Genomic DNA, 25,199 nt, shown 5'->3' with positions numbered 1-25,199 from the left:
AGAATATAGCATTCAGCATGGAAACAGTACAAAGAAAGTGTGATGGGAGTCAAGTGCATTCTAATAAATGATAAATTAAGAAGCAATATGTTGGTGCATACCTGTAACTGTGTCAAATTGCTGAGATAGTGGCTTAGGAGCACATTTTTCACCCAAAGACCCCACATTAGTGGCAGGTGGCTGCATAGAGACAGAACGTCCCGGGAAGATGTTCTCTGCTGCTGCTGTCAGCCCAGGCCTTTGTCCTTCACTAAGCTCACCTGCACAGTTTTCCAAGTCCTATGGAAGGTAGAAACAATTGCTAAAAACACCATATTAAATTCAAGTCAAAACAGCAAAAATTAGTCAAATATCATGATCCATGACACTTGGCTACTTGAAAGATATTTTAGAAAGTACTTATTATGATGCCACACTCACACTACTGAAAGTCTTAAAAAGTTTTAGTTCAATCAGGCATCTAGCAATTGGCTTTGTTACTAATGTTTTATGAAGATAAGTAACCATTATCTATTTTTCCAACTCCAAATTCAATAGCAAAACATCTAAGAAAAATTTTATGATTTAAACTAAATGCTGGCACACATTACATGATTCATACAGCCTCAAATAAAAATAACAGAAAATTTATCTTTCATTCTCCATTAATAAAAACTGCCTGAACTTGCTAGAGTGAACTTTATAGTTAAACAAGTATGATGAGGAAAATATACCTTACGTGACATAAACATTACCCATATCCAAATAACTACATTTTTATAAGTATATAAGTGGAAGAAGACTACTTTCACCATATTTAATAAAGCTTTTTTACCTGGGAAAGTATACAAGTACAAATATATTTCTTTATCAAATATACAAAATCTAAAAACTAAAAAGAGGGCAGGCCCGGTGGCGCAGCGGTTTAGTGCCGCCTGCAGCCCAGGGTGTGATCCTGGAGATCCTAGATCGAGTCCCACGTTAGGCTCTCTGCATGGTGCCTGCTTCTCCCTCTGCCTGTGTCTCTGCCTCTCTCTCTCTTTCTCTGCGTCTCTATGAATAAATAAATAAAATCTTAAAAAAAAAAAAAATAAATAAATAAATAAAAAATAAAAAATAAAAAGAAAATTATGATTTCTATTTTCTTTCTGTATTAAAAATTATATATCTGATCACTACCACATTTTGTGACTTAGAAATATTGAGTTTACTAATCCAGAACTGAATAAAAATTCTATTATCCGAACGTTCTCATGTTTCTCATTTAAATGGGTTTTAATTTCAATGAAGTGTTTTTACTAGGGTATATGAAGAAATCACTGCTGAAACATCTTTGATGGCTCTGTTGAACTACAAAATAAAATCCAACTTCTTAGCTCAACATTCAAGATTTTCTAAAATTTCCCCAAATTCTTGTGTACTTCTATCTCCTCTAAGTCCTTAATCTGACTTTTCTTTAGGAATGTTAATTACTTCAACAGCCTTTAAATAGAAAAAGATTATTTTGCAATTAAAATAAAACCTTGGGATCCCTGGGTGGCGCAGCGGGTTAGCGCCTGCCTTTGGCCCAGGGCGTGATCCTGGAGACCCGGGATCAAATCCCACATCGGGCTCTTGGTGCATGGAGCCTGCTTCTCCCTCTGCCTTTGTCTCTGCCTCTCTCTCTCTCTGTGACTATCATAAATAAATAAAAAATTAAAAAAAAAATAAAAATAAAAAATAAAACCTTTGGAGACTCTTAAGTAAAGTTCAGAATGATGGCAGATACATTTTCCCTAGAAATTAATTAGGAATATTTCACAGTGCTTCTATTACTCTGCCACCACTATATAAAATGTTGTGCAATAAATAGTACCTTCTCTATTGTGAATCAGTTTTCCAGGGTACTTGTAATTGTTGAGCTATTTAACACCTTAATATGCTATGACTCTATTGAAGCCTTAGCTTGCCTACTCACAAAACGTTCTCATACTCATAAGGATCATTGATCTTGGTAACAACCCAGACTGCAGACACTGGTACTATATGTCTGGCATATAGTAGAAATTCAGTAAATGGTTGAGAAAGAAAGAAAGAATGAATGATCCTCACAAATCATTTAAAAGGGCTTCAGTTTTTCTCAACTGTAGATCAAAAGGGCTGGAACAGATGGCCTAAATTCCTTTCAACTGTAGAACTCTAAAGTTTGCACTTCAGGTTAAAGTCACTAAAAGGTTGACCCCTGAATAAGTTGAAGAATTAGCATGCTTTCACTAAAAGTAGGAATATTTTGTTATTTTTCCTGTATTTAGATCAAACCAAAAGAAAACAAAAATCATTAAGGTTAATAAGTACCTCTGAATGGTAGGCTGCTTGCGGTGAAACCAAAGAGTCCTGGTTTTCTTTAGCAAGAAGAGAAGGAATTGCATCTGCATGAATTTTTTTATGGGGAATCCTCATTACTTGTCCTTCACTGGGAGGATCATCATCCTGAATGAAATATAGGGACAATTAATATAACCAAAAATTCTAAGAAACAATTGCATTTTTCTTGATTTATGATTAATAAAACATAAGACCACCATGAAAATAGTCTTATTAACACTTTATGGAAAGAAGGTAGACTGTATTTTCATCTAGTTCTCACTTTCATTTGACAACTAACAACTCCTTAGTTTGCCTCAAAAAGAAACAACAGCATAGAATAATTTGGTTACAGTTAAACTGGACATTTATTATAATAAACATGAAAACTGGACCCTGTGTCCCAAGTGATTGACTTATAATGATTTATAAATGTTTTATATAGGGCCATCAAGTTTTTGGCTCATACAGTTTCCTGGTTCATATTTATGCAGCACCTAAAATACCACCACAGTGTGGTGATGGGGGCAGAGCACTGTAGGGATGCTGCATCCTGCACTGCAGGCTAAAATGAAAAACTGCAGAAATATGTTAAGGCACCTATAATTACTGTTAGAGAAGTAACTATTCCATTAAAATCTTACCAAAAAAAATCTCTTTAATGCATTATTTTATAACCCTGTATATATACAGTAAAGCGAATTGGTTTTAACAAATTTCATTACTTGAATATGTTAATTTCCAGATTCAGAATCTTTATACTATTAAGGATATTTAATATATGCTATGTAGCCTCCAAAGCTGTTTGTGGACTTGAGAAATGCTTCACCACGAGCACCCAGCTGCTTGTAACTTCAGCTTTAGGATTCAGATAGTCCTACACAGAACTCAAAATTTAGAGTTATTAGCTTAAAATGAAAGGAAAAGGTACCATGTATCTATGCAAAGAGAGTTGCATATCTGTCACTGAATAGCTATGTGACATGGACAAATCATTTACCTCACTCAACATCTGTAAAATGAGTAGTCACATATAACAAAGGATGCACATGAGAACACTGGGAACTTTTTCAAAATATATAGGTCTAGGCTTCTAACCACTCACACACAACAGCATACAACTCTCATGATCTGCTGAATCCTCACATCAGAGGATGGAACCAGCATACATATTTTTTTAAGGTTCCACTAGTGAATTTAATATACAGTCCTATTTACATCACTTCAAGTGGTTGCTTTATTTTTTTTTTTTTTAAGATTTCATTTATTTCTTTCAGAGAGAGAGCGTGCACACAGAGGAAGAGGGAGAGGGAGAAATAGACTCCCCACTGAGCAGAGAGCCCAATGCCTGGCTTGATCCCAGGACCCTGGGATCATGACCTGAGCTGAAGGCAGATGTTTAACTGACTGAGCTACCTACACACCCCCCAACTAGTTGCTTTAAAGGAACTTCTAGCATTATGATCATATAGGGATAGAATGACGTGATTTTTCAAAAATACACCAATCTCTTTCTGTTTTCATCATGATCGTGTATAATGATACAAATGGAAAGATAATAACACCAGCAGACTTTACTTTTGGATTTACCTAACCCCTTGAAACTACTAAAAAATGGACAAAGTATGTGAAAAATTGCATTTTAAGACACAGGACATTAGGTAACAAAAAACAGTGATCCCTGAGAGATGGCAACAAATTAGGAGAGCCCTGGGACTGCTCCCACTGACCGCCTATGGGGCTTTCCAGGTGGCAGCACAGAGGGAGAATCCAGGCAGAGTTCAGTGGTCCCCTGAGCTAAGATGGGACTGAAACTCCAAGGAAGCCAAGACAGCTAGAGTTCATAAGATAGGCTACCAGGAAAGTAAAAGCTGCACAGGGTGAGTACTCTGGAGATCTGCAGAGAGTACCCTTTGAGCACTGAATATTGATCAGCACACACATGTGAGGAAGTCATATGAGTCTGGAGAATGGACTGGCTCCAACAGTGCCCAGGGTGTATACACTGGCTGGAGTAATAGCTGTTCCCACCAGGAAGGCTGGAAAACCACATTTAATGAGGCATTGGGTGGAGTGCCTAGAAGGGTCTTGCCTCCACCGTGGGGAACAAATAGCCATAGAGTAAGTACTGCTCTGGTCTTGCCTGATGAATCCTTTTTTTTTTTTTTTTTTTTTTTTAGATTTTATTTATTTGAGAGAGAGAGAGCATGCGCACAAGCAGGGGAAAGGGGCAGAGGGAGAAGCAGACTCCCCAATGAGCAGGGAGCCCAAAGCCAGACTCAATCCCAAGGTCCCAGGACCATCCATGATCTAAGCTGAAGGCAGATGCGTAAGCGACTAAGCAACCCAGGAGCCCCTAATGAATCTTTAAAGCAGGACTCAAAAGGGTAAAACTATCTTTAGGTAATTTAACCATATGTCTGAGAAAAGCCCAAAACTCACTGCAGATTCCTATAATTCCTGTAAAATGTAATTCCTATAAAACATGCATGTAAAAGCCAACACAAAATTTCAGCAGATCAAATTAAATAGCTTTTCTTAAAAAGTTTACCATATACCTACCACATATAAATTCATTCTACTCCTAAGTATTTGCCCAAGGAAATGAAAGCATATGTCCATACAAAACTTGTACACAAATGTTCACAGTTGCTTTATTTGTGATAGCCAAAACTGGAATAAAACTAAATATCCACTGACAGGTGAACAGACCAATTGTGGTACATCCATATAACACATTACTACTCAGCAATAAAAAGGAACAAACAGGGCAGCCCCGGGGGCGCAGCGGTTTGGCACCGCCTGCAGCCTGGAGTGTAGTGTGATCCTGGAGACCCGGGATCGAGTCCCACATCAGGCTCCCTGCATGGAGCCTGCTTCTCCCTCTGTGTCTCTGCCCCTCTCTCTCTGTGTCTATGAATAAATAAATAAAATCTTAAAAAAAAAAAAAAAAGAAAGGAACAAACGATGATATGCACTACAACACAGATGAATCTCAAAATAATTAATGCTGAGTTAAAGCAAGCAGGGGAGGAAAAGTATACCACATGATTCCATTTCTGTTATTTTGGAAAACACAAACTATTTATAGTTACAGAAAATAGACAGTAATTGTGATATACATGTGGTAGATGAGAGGACTGGTAAGAGATGAGGAGGGATTACAAAATGTCATGAGGAAACTTTGTGGAGTGCTGAATGATGATATGTTCATTATGTTGATTGTAGTAATGGTTTTTACAGATATCTACATGTCAAAAATTATCAAACTTTGGGATCCCTGAGTGGCTCAGCGGGTTTAGCGCCTGCCTTCTGCCTAGGGCATGATCCTAGAGTCCCAGGATCTGGTCCCAGGTCAGGCTCCCTGCATGGAGACTGCTTCTCTCTTTGCCTGTGTCTCTGCCTCTCTTTCTCTCTGTGTCTCTCATGAATAAATAAAATCTTTAAAAAAAAAAATTATCAAACTTTTTAAAAAAGAGCAACAATAACAGTAATACTTAGCAAAAGCTATAGATAAATGTATATGAAAATTGAGTAGCACTACCTTCCATTGCTTAGGTGGTTAAAAATATATATAAAAAGTAAAGATTTCTATTCCTTAGTAGTATTTCAAAAGATAATTCCTATTACCATTTCTGTATGATATTTATATGTGGATACATACTGATATTACATATATTGTAATACTAATTAATATTACCCATGTTATAATAATTATAACTATACATATTTAATTTAAATATAAACATATATATAAATTTGTATAAATATATTTAATTATATAAATATATATTTATATATAAGTTTTAAAGTAAGTTCCATGTCTAGCATGGAGCCCAATGTGGGGCTTGAACTTATGACCTTGAGATCAAGACCTGAGGTGAGACCAAGAGTTGGCCTCTTAACTAAGCCACCCAGGTGCCCCTAATAAAAAATATATATTTATTTGAGACAGAATGCACACAGAGTCGGAGGAGGGGCAGAGGGCGAGAGAGAGACACACAGAGAGAGAGAGAATATCCTCAGGCAGACTCCCACTGAGTGCAAAATCCAATGTGGAGCTCCATCCCAGGACCCTGAGATCAGGACGTGAGCCAAAATCAAGAGTCAGGCACTTAACTAACTGAACCACCCAGGAGTCCCTGTAATAATGCTTTTAAATACCAAGTTTTTCTTCCATAGAGCTAGGTAATAACTAGGAAGTGCTGATACTACTATGTCCTATTTCAGTTTCTTTTTCTTATGTTAACAAACTCAATTATTTTTAGGGCAAAGAATTACAATCCTGATTAGAGAAAAATAATACATATATCATAAGAGAGCAGGTTTAAACAGATAAAGTCCTGTCTGAAATTATATATAGGCAATCTATCCATATGATGATTTTCATTGAGCTAGATTTTCGTTACATAATTAGATTAACTTCATTTTTCAACTACTGGAGCCACAGAGGTTAATAATTTTATCCTTATTTCTCACATTTATGATAATGAAATGTGCATATATGATAATGAAATATGCAAGAAATTTTAAATTTCTTCATGGATATTTTATTAAATTTTATATCTATAACTCAAATATCTGAGAAAAAATCCTGATCAATGGCACCAAGTTCATTGAAGTATTCTTTATGTCAGAATTCAATATGGAGCCAGTAATTTCTTACCATTTCAAGGGCATCATGTAAAGTACTGGATAAGCTATCATTTAGGTTCATCAGATACAGTCTTCCATCTCCTAAAACTAGAAATTACATTGCAGAAGAAACATAAGTTTAGTAAATAATCTTACTATAAAGCCAGAGAACATGACATTTAAACTTATACTGTTCATAAATAATAATTCACAAGCTACTCAATCCCCACCAGCTTTTTTTTAAAGTACATTTTATAACAAAGATGAGATTTGTACTTTACCTACCAGCTTGTCAGAAATTAAAAAGAACTAAAGGTATCAACAGTAATTATGAAATTGAGAAAAAGACACTAATACTACTAGTATTACTAGTATTAGTATTTAATAGATGTATTTAATACTATATATTATTGATGTATTTAAAAATTGATTAAAGTTAAAAACTGATTAACCTTTCTAAAGAACATGTTGACAATGTATCATGTATTAAAGGTATGTATTAAAGGTGCATACTCTGATTCAGCAATTCCACTTCTAGGCATGTATTCTAAGGAATTTATCAGATAGGTACACAAAGCGTGTGTGTAAGAATAGTCACTGGAGAGTTACGTATAGTATGGAAATACTGAAAGCAATCTACATGCTAACCACTATGGCATTGTTTTGATAGACCACACTCAACTAAAAAAATGAGGTACAGCTATATGTATTGCTATAGAAAGGTGTCCACAATATATTATTAGGTAAAAAAAAAAAAAAATCTGGCTTCAAAACAAGATAGATGGATAGATAGATAGATAGATAGATAGATAGATAGATAGATAGATAGAAAGATATAGTATGGTCCCATTTTTTAAAGGTAAAAATACACACACATACACACACACACACGTATTTATATGCATAGAAAAAAAAAGACTTGGAAGGTATAACCCTAAACCATTAAGAGTGATATTATTTCTGGAAGCGAGATATTTTTTTTTTTTTTTGGAAGGTGAGATTTTTGAGCAAGAAGTTAACTTTCTGTAGTTAAGGCATAGAAAAGTTAACTTGCAGAGCCCATTATTATACCATGTTTAATCCTGAAAATTAAGTAAAAAACACTTGACATAGAAAAGTAATACTTAGGAATTGTCATAATCTAGCCAGTGAAATCAATTGAAACAACTTAACTTACTCTTTGGAGCCACTTTTTGACCATAGTTAAGTAAAACTTCTCCTTCGGAGATAGGTCTATCCAGAGTCTCAGTTTCAGTGACAGTAACACTCAAGGTGCTTTCTGTTGTTGATGAATCAGAACCTGGCATCTGTGTGGGGGGAAGGGTCTTGGTGCCAGTAGGAAGCGGAAGTTCTGGAGGTGCAGGCTGAGGAGGGAAATCCACACTCTCAGGCTCTTCATCCTTGGCCACAGACATTACACTAAGAAGAAAAAGACATGTTTTGAACTTATTAGGTCACTAAAGGCCTATATTAATTTTTATATTTAAAAAAACAGATTCAAAGGCCCCTTACCAAAGTATTTCTATAATCTGCACTACTATAATTACCATACTACTATACTACATATACCATACTATAATTGTTTTCATGCTTTAATCACAGACCATCTTAAAAGTTCTACCATCTCTAAAATAAATCTGTATGGTTATAGAAAAGTTAACTGATCATTGTAAATGAAGATTCGCTCTGGGGAAAAATGATTTTCTATATGACTAACAATATTATAACAATATATTTTAATCTGTTCCACAAAAATGTTTTAAAAAATAATTGAAGGCACAAATAAATTTGGTGAAAATCTTAAAAACTTGAAGTTTATGAAACGTCTTTCTACTAAGCTTGTGGTTTATAAAGCTTCAACATTTCTAATGTTTTCAATAGATCATATATGTCAACTTAAGATGAAATACAGTTACTGAAAGTAAGTATGCTATTTACATAGCTCTTGGGTGAAGTTCTTCTTGAGGAGAGTTAGGATTCTCCTCTTCCAGTGGCAGGTCTCCATCACTCCATGGCTTAGGAAACTCTGGGCCTGTGAGCTTCAATTTATCAATGGAAATCTCTGACAAACTTGGGGAAAGAGCTGCTGCAGGAGGAGGGGTAGTAGCAGGGGTAACCACTGGAGTAGTAACAACTGTGATGGCAGGCACCTCATTTCCTAAAGATTTGTTGTTTAAAAAAGAAATTAAAAGATAAAAGTCAATAAACAACTCCATAGGAAGGCAAGATATGTTGTTTCAGGAATCTCTCAACATTTTGGCATATAAAATAATCACTAACAATAATAATAATGGCCATTAATGGGAAAATTCTCAAATTAATTTAGTAAAGTATAAGAAAATCTTGAAAAGACCTATCATTTTTATACTGCCATGAAGTTAAAAGTAGTCTAAGTGTGTATCAGATCATATACTTTTTTTAAGATGCTTTATTTTTTTCAAGTAATCTCTACGCCCCATATGGGGCTCAAACTCACAACCCTGAGATCAAGAGTCACATGGTCTCCTGGCTGAGGCATCCAAGGCACCCCTAGATCATATACTTTAAAAAATGGCAACCAATTTCTTAGTTTTCTTGCCAGAAAAAATGATTTACTGAAATCTAATAAGCAACAGGTATATGTGTATTAATCTACAAAACACCTTGTAAAATAAACCATGAAATCTTATTGATACAGATTAAAACTGATATATAGAAATAAGGTTTCTACCTTTTTCAGCAAGTATTTCTTTCTCAGGAATACTTAAATCATGATCTGAATCACAGGGAGAAGAATCTGGAGTTTTTACTAACACACGCTCCTTAGGAGGTGATGAAGGTGAGCGAGGGGGAGTTGGCTGTGGGGTAGCCACTGGGGTACATATTCTTGCCTAAAATAAAAAAAACAAGATATCATGATTATTTATTTATTGATATTATCAATAAGATATTATCATCACCAAAATAAGGGTAATGTAAAACAATGAAATGAGCTCATTCAGAGATTACAGAGAATTTAAATGAATGGGAAAGAAATGGAGCCCTTCCTTGAACTTCTAGCTGTTAGTTTCAAGACTAGCCTGCAGAGAGCCTCAGGCTATTGAAAAAGCTCTGCCTCTGAAGTAGGCCCCAAAGAAACCTAATGCTCCCTCTCCTAATACAGAGAGGAAGATACAGTGAATATACAGCTGAAGATCAAATGCAAACACAAGCTGGGTAGGCCATGTAACAGAAAGGAAACATTTTAACTGACAAGATATCAAAGAGTAGCCTTTTAGCACAAAAGAACAGAACTTGCAAAAAGCAAGAAAGGATAAGAAAAAGCAAATGGGGGATAAAATGAAGATAATATGGAGATGGAAAGTACGGACGAAGAAAAAAGTAAACACTTTAAAATAGATTTGCTAAATAGAAATTATTCAAATGAGTCAAAATTCAAAAAGGTACGTAAGAACAATAGTGCAAATTAAGTTTCATTTCCTAACCATGTCCTATCTACGTAGTTCCATTCCCGTCATCAAACATAATTTTGACTGAATGCATTTCATATGTGTATAGATTATCTGTGGGATAACTTCCTAAAAGTGGGACAGCTTGGTTAATGGGTTAATTGCATTTTTTATTTGAATATATATTGTCAAATTTCACTCTGCAGGGTTATATTATTGTACACTAACCACAAAAAGATATGAGAATTCCCATTTCCCCAAGGTTTTCTATACAATGCCATCAAACTTCTAGTGTTTTACCATCTAATCAGTAAAAATGAGGGTTCAGTGATTTTTTTCTTATTATCAGTGATATTGACCATCTTTTTATATGTATTTGGGTCATTTGTGCTTCTTTTTTGTGTGTGAATTGTCTAGACATGTCTTTTACCTATTTTTCAAATCATTGTCTTTTTCTCCTCATTCTAAAACATCATAGACAGGAGGGTAATTAGCCTTTATTCTGTATTATGAGCTGAAAATTGACATGCAATTTAAAAACCATGAAGCATATTAGAAATCCTACAGCACTGGTTAATAATTAGCATGTACTTAGCCTTTATTTTTTTTCTCTTGACTTCATAAAACTATAGCATAAGAGCACTGTTTTCAAATATAATGCTACTGACCATCATCATGAGAGGATCTGAAGGTATTCTAAATAGTTTTGGTAATGGATGATAATGATAAACAATTAGCTATTAAGTACCAAATTCTAGGCATTAGATTAAGCTCTTTTCATTCATCATCTCACTATATCTTCCACAAAATCTTGGCTAAGAAGATAACAGTATCATAAAGATGTCAATCTCTCCAAATTAAACCAATCAAAATTGGATCAATTCCCATAAAAATCCCAACAAAATCTTTCACAGCACTTGAAAACTAAATTTTAATGTACACTTCGAAGATCAAAGGGCCATGAAAAATCATGACAATTCAATTCTGAAGATAATGAACAATATGGCAGTGGGAGAAGGGAGCTTCCCCTCCTACATACTCCGTAAGCAGATTTTGGTAGAGTCCTGGTTATTTAAACTCTATGTATTTTCTCTATTATACATATGAAACTAAAGCAACAGACCTGAAGGTACAAATTCACATCTTCCCAACTCCCAAGTCCATCCTCTCAATCTTAATAATTGTATTTTCCTACATTTTCTCATGTAGAATGAGAAAGTATATGTAGAATATATGGAGTACATGCACAGAAAACATACCAACATTAATTAGCACAGAGAAAGCCACAACCCTAAAAACATCTGCACTGCATGCATGACCAATGAGCTAAAAAAAGCACAGGCCAAAACTATGTACCTAGTCTCTGGCACACTAATCACATCATGCCAATTACATTATACCAACCGCCATAAAATTCAAATATGTAACTTTATGTTTATACTTCAAATGAGGCAGTTTAACTGTTTCACCTATGTAAAATGATGCCCTCATGATCTATAGAATCAGAAGTGTCTACAAAGGTTTAAACAGTTGGTAGTAGTAGAGAGTCTATTTTGATTTTGTATAATTCCATGTTCCTATAATAGATTAGAAACTACTTAGCATAATAAGGCTGATGAAACAAACAACAAAAGTGCCTAATATACATTTTCTTTTAAAGATTAAAAATAGCAGTTTATATGACAACCAAAAGCAATGTGTGAACCCTGGCTGTCTCTTGAATTAAAAAAAAAAATCTATAAAGGATATTTTTAGAATAATAGGGAAACTTGAATATGGACTCTATATTACATAGTATTATATAATATTAACATATATTATTATCTTATATAGTATTATTATATAGTATTAACATATCAATGTTAACTTTCTTCAGGAGTATGATGATGGCATTTTATTATGTAATAAAGTATCTTGTTCTTAGGAGATACTGTTGATGCTTTCAAAAAGTGAAGTGTCATGATATTTGCAACTTTCAAATGATTTTTAAAGAATATATAACATATAAAGACATAAATTATGTCAAAAAGTTATCAATTGGCGAGTATTAGATAAAGGGCATACAGATATTCATTGTGCTATACTTTCAACTTTTCTACAGATTTAAAAGTTTTTAAAGTAAAATGCTGGGGAAAATATTACTATAATACCATTACAACAAAAAATCAATCTTCTCCATAAACTATGACCTTATTATGATACCTAATTTAAAATTTATCCATCTTACTGTTTTTTAATAAATGTATCAAAAAAATTCCCTAAGTCATGAAAGGAGAGTCACTCCTACCGGCAAGTGTGTGTTGCTTATTGAAACATCCCCAGAAACACTTGTAGCAATAGGACCTTGATTCTTTGCTTCTCTATCACCCAGCATAACAGTAATGGTCTCAGCAAGAGCTTCATTCACAAAATGGCTAATCATGTCTGAATTCACAGGAACCCCAGCATCAACAAAAAGCTGGAGGGCACCACCGCTTGTTCCTTCCACTAAAAAAAAAATGAAAGAATTTCAGAATAAGTGTGCAAGAAACATGTCGACAATCCAAATTTTAATTCTTAAAATTTTAGAGATGCAAACATATGTATATAAAGGAGTAGGAGGAAGAATAAAAATGAAAATACAAAATTACTTATTACAAAAGAGAATAAGATGATAAGTTACATAATGAACACCCTCTTTAACAAACCATAAAGGAGAGGAAAACACCCAGATGAAAATTTTACTTAAAAGCCTTCTTCCCTACCACTTCAGAATTTAGTGATAACAAGAATTTGCAACCCCATAAAGTTCTCATCTGAAAAAAACCCACATTTCCAACAGGAAACTCCATGACAGATCTTAATCAAAACACAAAGATACAAGGGCACCTGGGTGGCTCAGGACTGGTTGAGTGTCTACCTTCAGGTCAGATCATTGTTCCAGGGTCCTGGGATCCGGCCCAATGTTGGGCTATCTGCTCAGCGGGGAGCCTGCTTCCTCTCCTTTTGCCCTTCCCCCCAAATTATGCGCTCACTCTCTCTCTCTAATAAATAAAATGTTTTAAATAAATAGATAAATAACAAAACAAAAAGACCCAATGACTGTGGAGGGTTTTAGAGAAATAGTAGCTACTTCATAAATATGAAGAACAAACCTTCCTTCCTTCCAGTTTCAGATACATCCATTACTAACAACAGGCTATTCCTATTCAAACTTTAATAGTAGTTTACATGCTTGATATCAGAAGCTATATAGGTATATGAATATTCCAAATAGATTATCATTTTTACTTGTATGAATATACATAAAATTCAGTAAAACTTCCTTAACAGACTTTACTAGACTTAAAGTGGCTATATTTCTAAAGCTCTGTGTGGAAAACATGTAAACAATGATCAATACAATTTGATGGAGATATAACTATCCAAAGAGTATTCCTTAATTAGTACAACTAAGGCAGCAATATCCAGAATTCCCTAAAATGTGGTCACAGGTATCTTGGGATCACTTGTTGAGGGATAAGTAATAGCAACTTACTCTGAAGTTATCATAGCAAAGACTATCAAATGTCAAATTTATATTTGACAGCATATGTAGATGTCTCCTTTTCAGTTCTCAGAATTTATTGTTTTGGCATGATCAGAAATTAGAACGTTTCTGTTATAAAGGTCAAAAGCCCTGTCCAGACATAAGCAAAACAAAAGCAAACATACATGCTTTAAAATAAAAGAGAACAGGATCTACATGCCCAATTTGGAAATTTTAAGATTTTCATCCAGGAAAATATAAATTTTCTTATCACTTTGATTATTTTTCCCTTCCTTTCAAAAAGTGCTGAAAGAAAACCTGGGGTGGAAGCAGTGGAAGAAGCATTCAAAAGTTATACTAGGTAGGAAGAATTAACTAAATGCAACAATAAATTGTATGGAGTGAGGGAATAGGGTATGGCCAGGTGGAGATAAGGAAAAACAGAGAAAAGAAAATAGAACAAGCAATAACTCCAAAGCTTTGGAGACTGGGCACTTGGAAAATTCTGATATTAATGTAACAGGAACAAAGAAAGAGTAGGTTGGCCTAGAAAAACTTTGGACATGCCAAGTTTGGGATGCCAGGAGCATCAAGTAGAATATTCATCAACAGAGAAAATGGCAAGTTTGCAGCCCAGATGTGTGGTCTAGGGGTGATCAACTGACCAAGGGTAACAAATGACAAGAGGAGACCGGAAAAAATTTTAAAAAGAGAAAAGAAAAGAAAGAGGACAAAGTATAGAAATTTAGGGGAAATTTCTGTTCAAGTAACAGGAAAAAAAATTATGAAATAAAGTCCTAAAGAAATTAAAAAGATAGCAGGAACAACAGAATGGATTCTAAGAAACCAAAATGAGTAGGACATTTTAGAATGAGAGGCAGTCAACAGTGCCCATGCTAAAGCCATGTAGGAAGATAGGGATTTGGAAAAAAAAGGTTATTCTTGACAACCAAATTCTATGAAAGAGGAATTTTGTTAGAGGAAGGGCAGAAGCTCCATAAGGACTAAAAAGAAAGTGGGCAATTAGAAAGCTTAAGTGATAAATATAGGCTCTGAAGTCTAGGATTTGGGCAGTTAAAAGATAGTCTATGGAGGAAGAAAAGTAGGTAATTCTGGACTGGAGAGAAAGCAAAAAAAATAGAGGTAACGATATATAGGAATGTTTTAAAAAGATGAACAAGGGGTGCCTGGGTGGCTCAGTGAGTTAAGTGTCTGACTTTGGCTCAGGTCATGATCTCAGGGTCCTGGAATAGAACCTCGCATTAAGCCCTGTATTGGGTTCTGTGTTCAGCAGAGAGTCTGCTGGTCCCTCTCCCTCTGCCCCTCCCTCTGGTTATGCTCATTCTCTCTCTCTATCTCTCTAATAAATAAATAAAATCCAAAAAAAAAAAAAAAAAAAAAAAAAAAAAGGAAAAGTTTGGAGAACTTACACAATCCAATTTCAAGATTTATTTTTAAATTATAATAATGTGTGGTACTGACATAAAAATAGGGACAGAATAGAAAGCTCAAAAACAGATTCATATATATTTAGCCAACTAATTTTCAACAACAGTGTCAAGGCAAATCATTAATTAGGTGAAAGGATAATCTTTTCAACAAATAAAGCTATAACAACTGGATATCCATATACTGAAAAATATGTTTGCATATAGTATAAAGTAGGGATCAAAATTAGCTCAAAATATACCATAGACCTAAATGCACAATCTGAAGCCATACATCTTCTAGAAGAAAACTTAGGAGAAAAGCTTAATGATCTTGAGAAAGATTCATAAATAATATGCCAAAAAATACAAACTCTAAAAGGAAAATTGATAAATTAAAATAATCAAATTAACCTTTTGTTTTTTTTCCCTTAAATATGTATGTATGTGTGTATGTATGTATTTATTTAAGAGAAAGTGAGAGAAAGTACAAGCAGGGGGAGCTGCAGAAGGAGCAGCAGAGGGAGAGGGAGAAGCAGGCTCCTTGTTGAGCAAAGAGCCTGATGTAAGGCTCCATCCCAGGACCCCAGAATCATGACCCAAGCTGAAGGCATACACTTAATTTGCTGGACCACTTAAGTGCCCCAGCCTTTTCAAAAGAGAATGCTGAGAAAACAAAAAGGCGAGATATAAAATAGGAGAACATATTTGCAAAATATATCCAATAAAGGACTTGTATTCAGAATAAATAGCTTTTACAACTCAAAAATAGGAAGATACAAGCTTCAATTTAAAAATGAGGAAAAGATTTAAAAGGACATTTCATCAAAGTAACTGTACAGGTAGCAAATAAGCATATGAAAAAAATGTATGTCATTAGTTATTAGGGAAACATAAATAATGAGTTACCTCCACATGTTCACAGAATGTCTATAATTAAAAACACTGATAACACCAAGTGCTGGTGAGGATGTAGAGCAACTAAACAATTGGAGCTCTCATACACTGCTGGTTGGGAATGTAAAATAGAACAGCCTCTCTAAAAACACTTGGCAGTTTCTTATAAAGTTAAATATCTATTTACCATATGACCAAGAGAAATTAGAAGCTGTATCTAAAAGATTTGCTTAGAAATATCATATTATAGCTTTATTTATAATAGCCCCAAACTAAAATGCTACAAATTTCCATTGACTGGTAAATGGGTTAACAAATTATGATATATCCGTATGATTAATATTACTACATGTACAAAACACGATTGCCAAAGTTTTATGCTAAATAAAGGCAGACACAAAAGGCTACATACTGTATGACTACATATGTATAAAATTCTGGTAAGGGCAAAAATACAGTAACAGAAAGCCAATCAGTGGTTGTTAGAGACGAGTAGCATGGGACAGGGTGAGTAACTAACTACAAAGTGACATGAGTAAACTTTTTGGAACGATGCAAGTGTTTTTCTAGATCATGATTGTGTGGCTAATGCACAGTTGTGTTAATTTATCAAAACTCATCAAACTATACACTTAGAATTGGTAAATTTTATGGCAAGTAAACTATACCTCAAAAAAGCTGATGGAAAAGAAGGGGGAAGAAAAGAAAAGAGAGGGAGGAAGAAAAGGAAGAAGAGGAAGGGAAGAAAACAGAAGAGGAACAGGAGACAGGATGAGAAGAGAACTATATGGGTTCCATAAAGAGGTTCATTCTTCCATTCAGTGAATACCTAGTCTCCTTAGGTGTCAAAGTCTAGGCACTAAAAGGGAAACATCCATAATCTGGAGTCATTTATAGTCTAATGAGACAAATATATCAGCCAACTGGAATCCAATCTGATAGTTACAATAACAAAGATATATACAAAGTACTACTACTATTTACTACTATTTACTATAGTAAATTTGGGGTGGGAGGGATAGAATAATCTGAATGCTACAGTATGAAATAAGGAGGTGAGAGAAAACTTACCTCTACTATAGAGAACAACAGGGAAATGATATTGGAAGTAAGAGTTTATCTTTTGTCAGCTGTGGGACTATTTGATCTCTAAAATACAGAAATCCATGACTTGAAGGTTTTATCTTTTTTTTTTTTTTAAGATTTACTTATTTATTTGAGAGAGAGAGAATGTGCATGTGTGCACACATGTGAATGAGGGAAGGGGCTGGGGGGGGAGAAAGAATCTCAAGCAGACTCCCCACTAAGCACAGAGCCTGACATGAGACTCCATCCCACAACCCATGAGATCATGACCTGAGCCAAAATCAAGAGTCAAATGCTGAACCAACTGAATCACCCAGCAGCACTCCAAGGTTCTTGTTTTTGTTTTTAAAGATTTTACTTATTTATTCATGAGAGACAGAGAGAAAGAGAGGCAGAGACACAGGCAGAGGGAGAAGCAGGCTCCATGTAGGGAGCCCGATGTGGGACTCAATCTTAGAACTCCAGGATAATGCCCTGAGCTAAAGGCAGATGTCCAACCACTGAGCCTCCCAGGTGTCCCAGCACTCCAAGGTTTTATCTTTTAACAAAAAAGTAAAAGATTCCATTTCACTTACCAACATCAGAAGTCAATGATTCACTTGCCTCACTGACTGAAGCACTAACATTAGGTATGGTCTGCTGTTGGACTGGAAAGAGCCCAGAGATAATTCTTGACATTATTTCTTGTTCTACCCTGGGGAATAAAAGATGAGGATTCTGAAATCTGATTAAATGTATAAAGTGTAGCACTGGGTGTTATTCTGTATGTTGGTAAATTGAACACCAATAAAAAATAAATTTATTATTAAAAAATGTATAAAGTGTTAGAAATAACACGCGTAAAAATAAATTTTACCCATGGACAGAAACATTTATGAGTGAAAGCAGTAATTCTGAAGGTTGAATCTGAAAAGAAGAAATAAATGTATCTCCCAGCGAAATAAACAACACAAAACAGAATCTCCATGTGGGAGATAGATTTAAAAAACTTTCAGATTAGTCTAATGAAAAGTTTAGCAGACCTCTAAATTCATAATAAGGTCGAGGTCAAGGATTATCTGACATATAATATGCCTAAAATGTTAGGTTCCCTACTCTGAAGGCACCCATATAAAAGCACACAAGATCAGAGTTAGAAAAGAAGTCCAATTGCCTTCTCTTCAAAGAAATAAATATAGAGACTGCAATACAGGTAGTTTTCCTCTTAAAAAGGAAAGGCAATTTATTTTCAAGGTCATTTTTAGGAAATGAAAGAGGAAGGAAAAGAGGAACACAATAGATCACTTCTGTACATTTCTTTAGAACACCTTAGAGGGCTGATGAAAAATTATTATTATACACATATAAGATAGTCATTATAGAGAAATTAGAAAATATATAAGTTAAAAAAAAGAGGGGATCCCTGGTGGCTCAGTGGTTTAGCGCCTGCCTTCGGCCCAGGGCATGATCCTGGAGTTCTGGGATCAAGTCCCACATTGGGCTCCTTGCAAGGAGACTGCTTCTCCCTCTGCCTATGTCTCTGTCTGTGTGTGTGTGTGTGTGTGTGTGTGTGTGTTTCTCATGAATAAATAAATAAAATCTTTAAAAAAATAAAAAAATAAAAAATAAAAGATAAGGCTCCACAATACTCCACAATATTCCAGACTCAGGGATAAACACAACTAACAATTTGGTATATGTTTCTCAAATTTTTTCCTATGCCCATTTATTTTCGTTTTTGGTTTATTTTGTTGTTATTGTTGTTTTAAAGATTCCATTTATTTATTCATGAGAGACAGAGTGAGAGAGAGAGAAAGAGAGACAGAGACAGAGACAGAAGCAGGCTTAAGCAGGGAGCCTGACATGGGACTCGATCCCAAGTCTCCAGGATCACACCCTGGGCTAAAGGTGGCGCTAAACCACTGAGCCACCCCCAGGCTGCCCGTTTTTTGTTTTTTGTTTATTTTTTTTAAGATAGAGAGTACACATGGGAGCAGGGGTAGGGGGCAGAGACAGGTAGAGGGACAGGGGGAGAGGGAACCTTACATAGGTTCCCATGCCCAACACAAAGTCCACATGGGGCTCGATCTCACAAGCCTGAAATCATGATCTGAGCCGAAATCCAGAGTTACAGTTAACCAACTGAGCCACCACGTGCCCCCACACACTTATTTTTGAGTGAGTTCTTGTAATTATCTCTCTTTCAACATCATTAAATATTTATAAATATTATTCAACATCATTAAATATTCTTCTAAGTTTAATCTTGGTAACTATTACTATTCAGCTTAGTTTATTCCATAACTTCCTTAAGGCTTTTCACTGGTAAAAACAGGGATAAAACAGTTTCACAAGTTGATAGAAGTAACAAGCAGAACAATGCCTTGTTTATAGTAAGCATTGTATATGCTAAGTAGTCTGTGACTGAATAGCAGAACCATAATTATTTCCTTAGGAATTCTGGAAGAGCCTCGGTGTCCACCGAAAGATGAATGGATAAAGAAGATGTGGTTTATGTATACAATGGAATATTAGCCATTAGGAATGACAAATACCTACCATTTGCTTCAACATGGATGGAATTGGAGGGTATTATGCTGAGTGAAGTAAGTCAATGGGAGAAGGACAAACATTATATGTTCTCATTCATTTGGGGAATATAAATAATAGTGAAAGGGAACATAAGGGAAGGGAGAAGAAGTGTGTGGGAAATATCAGAAAGGGAGACAGATCATGAAAGACTCCTAACTCTGGGAAACGAACTAGGGGTGGTGGAAGGGGAGGAAGGCGGGGGGTGGGAGTGAATGGGTGGTGGGCACTGAGGGGGGCATTTGACAGGATGAGCACTGGGTGTTATTCTGTAAGTTGGCAAATTGAACACCAATAAAAAATAAATTTATTATTAAAAAAAAGAAATTCTGGAAGTGAATCACTGGATTAAAGAATATGTATATTTTTAAAAAAGAATGTGTACATTTTCAAGACTTCTGTTACTTAATAACAGCCTCTTTTGTCATAATAGTCTAAATACAAATATTCAAGGAAAGAAACAATACTTTCAACAACCAGTTAAACCTTCATATCATGTCAAATAGTTTCCAGTGACTGTAGCAAAGGAAAAGTTAAATCAACAAAATGAGACAAGGAAGATTTTCAACTAAAACTTAATATTTTGTTTATATCTGCTACTATGATTCTCTTCACACCAATACCACTGTAAACTCACCACTGAATTAAGCTATTTTCCAATGTTTCTTTTCTCTGAATTACTTTATCCAGAGTATCAGTAGTGGGCTGAAAAGTAGAAGCAACTGGCGGAAATGGAGGACCATTGTATTTTGTAGAAACAACTTTAACACTTCTGTTAAACTCCAGAATTGGTTCAGAGTATTCTGGAATTTCATCATGTTTTTCCTCTTCCTGGTAATGATAAAAACAAAACTATTATATTCATGTACCTGTTTAGCATTTACTGAGTGACAAGTATAGGCAGGGAACTTAGGTCAGTAAATTAACCAACACTTCTACACTAATCAAGAGCATTTATTATTAGGTAGCATCATGTTATTTATAATATACACATTTGTCATACAAATTGCATTGAAGAAACCCTAATTATACAATTATTTTGTCTTTTTAAACCCAATGTTCATTTTAAGAAGTCATAAAACAAACTAGGTATCTTGGTTATTCCTGCATAAAACATTAACATTTCCCTCTAGAAATTTATTAACCTAATTTATTATAATAAAACTGATGTTTCCAAATATCACTGCTTCTTCTTTCTGAATCTATAACTTACATTTACATATGCAGTTAGGTTATCTTATACATTATTTGTACCATCATATCATGATCAAAGGAGTTGTTTTTGAAATTTTTAAACTTTTCATCATGAAAATATCACATGTTTAAAAGCAAACAAAATAGTGCTCATATACTATATCAGTTATGTATAAAATGATACATATCCCATTTACCTGTTCCCCAGCTTTAACAATTACCAACCCATGCCTAAGTTATCTATCTTCCTCTTATCCACTTTACCCTTCACATACAATTTTGAAATAAATCAGATATCATTCTACCTGTAAATAATTTTGTATCTATCTCAAAAAAATTAGGACTTTAAAAATTATAACTTGGTTAATATGCTCCCATCACAAAATGAACTCCACAGTAAGTGCCAGAGCCAGGGTAGGAATACTTGGCTTTGAACTCCAAATCATTTGCTATTTCTAAAACTGTTTCTTTCACTTGTACAGTGGGAAAAAGAAGGTGTCAAGTGTCTTTGCTAGGCATTAGAAATATAAAGATAAATAACATTCTTGCCTCTGAAACACTCATGTGGAGTTCACATGAGAACACCAGTAAACAAAAAATTGTAATATATTGCATCTCTCTTAATATTCTAAAATAGGTTTTGATTTTATGATGAAAAAACTGGTCTTAGCTCTGAAAGTTCTGAAAGAAATATGAACAAATGTCTTGAAATTTTATTGACATTTTATTATTCAAGTAGTTTCTATGTTCTATGGTCTTTTCTCCCATCCTTTATAGTTTACTTCCTCCCATTTTCCCCCTTCTTCTATTTTACCATTTCTATCATTTCTATAGTTCATCCTGCTATACAGGCTCTCCTCTTAGGTTTTCGACTCCTCACAACTTTTTCGCTCAATATGAACTAACTTGTGATTACTGAACCCAGAAATCAAACAGACAAATGTAACAGAATAAAGAAAGGATAGACTGGAGGGAGGGAAGCCAAAGGAAATGGAAAGGAGGAAGAAAATAGGAAGCAGGAGAGATGAGATATAGATGGGAAACAACTGATAATCATTAAGTTTCATTGAGGCAGTTAGAGGATATAAATGAAGAGAATATTGTACTATAGAATACTAACTTTATAATTTTAAAGAAAATATATTTAGTTTAAAAAGTAAAGGGAAGTTCCTCAAAGCACTGTAACATAATATCAATGTCAGGACGCCTAGGTGGCTCAGTTGTTAAGCATCTGCCTTCGTCTCAGGGCATGATCTCGGGATCCGGGATCGACATTGGGCTTCTTGTGAGGAGCCTGCTTCTCCCTCTGCCTGTGTCTCTGCTTCTCTCTCTCTATGTCTCACATGAATACATAAATAAATATTTTTTTAAATAAATAAGTCTTAAAAAAAACCATAATATCAATGGTCAAAGCATACTCAACTGTCAGGAATAAGGCAAGGATGTCTCCTCTTACCACTCCTTTTCAACCCTGTACTAAAAGCCCTTGCTAATGTAGGTAGACAATAAAAGGAAACAAAAGGTGTTGGAAGGAAGAAAAAACTGTCTTTGTTTGCTGAGAATATGACGGTCTATATAGAAAATTTGAAAGAACTGACCAAAAAACATCCTAGAATAAATTATTGATTATAACAAATTTGCCAACAATGAACAAATGGAATCTGAAATTAAAAGCACAATACCATTTACATAAACACCCCCGAAAATGAAATACTTAGGTATAAATCTAATAAAATATGTGCAAGAACTATTTGAGGAAAAGTACAAAATTATAAAGAATAAAATCCAAGAACTAAATCAATAAAGAGATATTCTATGTTTTTTTGTTGTTATTTTGCTTTTTTAAGAGGCAGGGGAGAGGAACGAGAGAATCTTATCAAATAAAGAGTCAGATGCTTAACCAACTGAGCCACCCATGCACCCTGAGATATTCTATGTTCTTAGATAGGAAGACTCAATATTGTCAAGATGTTGGTTGTTCCCAACTTGATCTATAGATTCAATGCAATCCCAATAAACATCTCAGCAGGTTATTATGTGGATATCAACTGACTCCAAAATTTATTTGGAGGGCAGCCCCAATGGCTCAGCGGTTTGGCTCAGCGGTTTAGCACAGCCTTCAGCCCAGGGTGTGATCCTGGAGACCTAGGATCGAGTCCCATGTCGGGCTCCCTGCATGGAGCCTGCTTCTCCCTCTGCCTGTGTCTCTGCCTCTCTCTCTCTCTCTCTCTCTGCATCTCTCATGAATAAATAAATATAAATCTTAAAAAAAAAACAAAATTTATTTGGAGAGACAAAAAAACCAGAATAGTCAACACAACATTGAAGGAGAAGAATAAAGTTGGAGGACTGACACTATTTAACTTGAAGACTTACTATAAAGCAACTGTAATCGTGATGGTGTGGTATTGATGAAAGAACAGACAAATAGATGAATAGAACAGACTAGAGGGCCCATAATTAGAACCATAGAAATATAATCACTGATCTTTGACAAAGAAGCAAGGGCAACACAATGGAACAAGGGCAATCTTTTCAATGAATAGTACTGAACAACTGGACATCCACAGGCAAAAAAAAAAAAAAAAAATCAATCTAGGCATAGACCTTATACATTTCACAAAAACTAACTCAGAATGTATCAGAGACTAAATATAAAAAACAGGGCAGCCCAGGTGGCTCAGCGGGTTAGCGCTGCCTTCAGCCCAGGGCATGATCCTGGAGACCCGGGATCAAGACCCACGTCGGGCTCCCTGCATGGAGCCTGCTTCTCCCTCTGCCTGTGTCTCTGCCTCTCTCTCTCTCTCTCCTCTGTGTATTCTCATGAATAAATAAATAAAATCTTTAAAAAAAAAACTATAAAAACTCTGAAGAGAACATAGGAGAAAAATGAGATGACTGTAGATATGGCAATGACTTTTAGATAGGGGTGATCCATGGAAAGAAATAAATGATAAGCTAGACTTCATTCAAATAAAAAACTTCTGCTCTGTGAAAGACAACGTCAAGAGAATTAAAAGACAAGACATAGACTAGGAGAAAATATGTGCCAAAAGACACATCTGATAAAGAATTGTTATTCAAAATATACAAAGTACTCTTAAAATTCAACAAGAGAAAACAACCCAATTTTAAAGGTAAGCCAAAAACCTTACCAGACACCTCACGAAAAAAGATATACAGATGGAAAATAAGCATATGCAAAAATGTTCCACATCATATGTCATCAGGGAAATGCAAATTAAAAAAAATAATGAGGGACACCTGAGTGACTCAGTAGTTGAGTGTCTGCCTTTGTCTCCCAGCATGATCCTGGGTCCTGGGATTGAGTCTTGCCTCAGGCTTCCCACAGAGAGCCTGCTTCTCCCTCTGCCTATGTCTCTGCCTCTCTCATGAATAAATAAAATCTTTTTTAAAAAAATAAACAAAAAAATAAAATAAAATAAACAAACAAAACAATGAAATACCGCTACATAAAATCTGGCCAAAATCTAGCATACACACCAAATGACAAAGATGTGCAGCAGTAGGAACTCTCATTCATTGCTGGTAGGAAAGGAAAATGTCCACTTTGGAAGACAGTTTAGTGGCTTCTTACAAATCTAAACATACTTTTACCATATAATCTAGCAATAGCAAACTTATTCCTTGATTTTTACTCAAAGGAAATGAAAACTTATATCCACACACAAAAAATCTGTGCACAGATGTTTATCACAACTTTATTCATAATTGTCAAAATTCAGAAACAGTCCTTTAGTAGGTGAATGAGTAAATAAATTATGGTACATCCAAACAATGGAATATTATTCAGTGCTAAAAAGAAATGAGCTATTCAGTCATGAAAAGATATGGAGGAAGCTTAAATGCATATAACTAAGTAAAAGAATTAAAAAAGGCTACACACTGTATGATTCTGTCTCCATGACATTCTGGAAAAGGCAAAACTATGGAGATAATAAAAAGGTCCGTGTTTACCAGGGATAACCTTGGAACAGAAAGAATTTTAAGGCATTGGAAATACTCTGTATGATACTATAACGATGAATACATTTGTTCAAGCCCACTGAATGTACATCATCAAGAATGAACTCTAGGGTAAACTACGGACTTCGAGTGATTATGATGTGTCAA

General features: G+C 34.9%; 1 protein-coding gene across 9 annotated transcripts in view; it reads right to left on the bottom strand.

The window, feature by feature from the left end:
* KIAA0586 (protein TALPID3) overlaps positions 1-25,199 on the bottom strand; it is a 108,977-nt gene that overhangs the window by 45,730 nt on the left and 38,048 nt on the right. For all 9 annotated transcript variants that reach the window (XR_005363320.1, XR_005363318.1, XR_005363319.1 and 6 more), the window contains 9 exons: positions 20,509-20,702; positions 17,879-17,997; positions 12,673-12,872; positions 9,668-9,827; positions 8,896-9,115; positions 8,135-8,376; positions 6,989-7,065; positions 2,314-2,448; positions 102-279 (listed from right to left, as the gene is read on the bottom strand). Coding sequence is in view for 6 of the 9 variants with exons in the window: in XM_038544828.1 (XP_038400756.1) it covers positions 102-279; positions 2,314-2,448; positions 6,989-7,065; positions 8,135-8,376; positions 8,896-9,115; positions 9,668-9,827; positions 12,673-12,872; positions 17,879-17,997; positions 20,509-20,702 (1,525 nt within the window). In the remaining 3 variants the exon portion in view is untranslated. The remainder of the gene's footprint in view (positions 1-101; positions 280-2,313; positions 2,449-6,988; positions 7,066-8,134; positions 8,377-8,895; positions 9,116-9,667; positions 9,828-12,672; positions 12,873-17,878; positions 17,998-20,508; positions 20,703-25,199) is intronic.

Source organism: Canis lupus, chromosome 8 (assembly GCF_011100685.1).
Source record: "Canis lupus familiaris isolate Mischka breed German Shepherd chromosome 8, alternate assembly UU_Cfam_GSD_1.0, whole genome shotgun sequence".
NCBI classification, from domain to species: Eukaryota; Metazoa; Chordata; class Mammalia; order Carnivora; family Canidae; genus Canis; species Canis lupus.
This window is presented reverse-complemented; position numbering and strand designations above follow the sequence as displayed.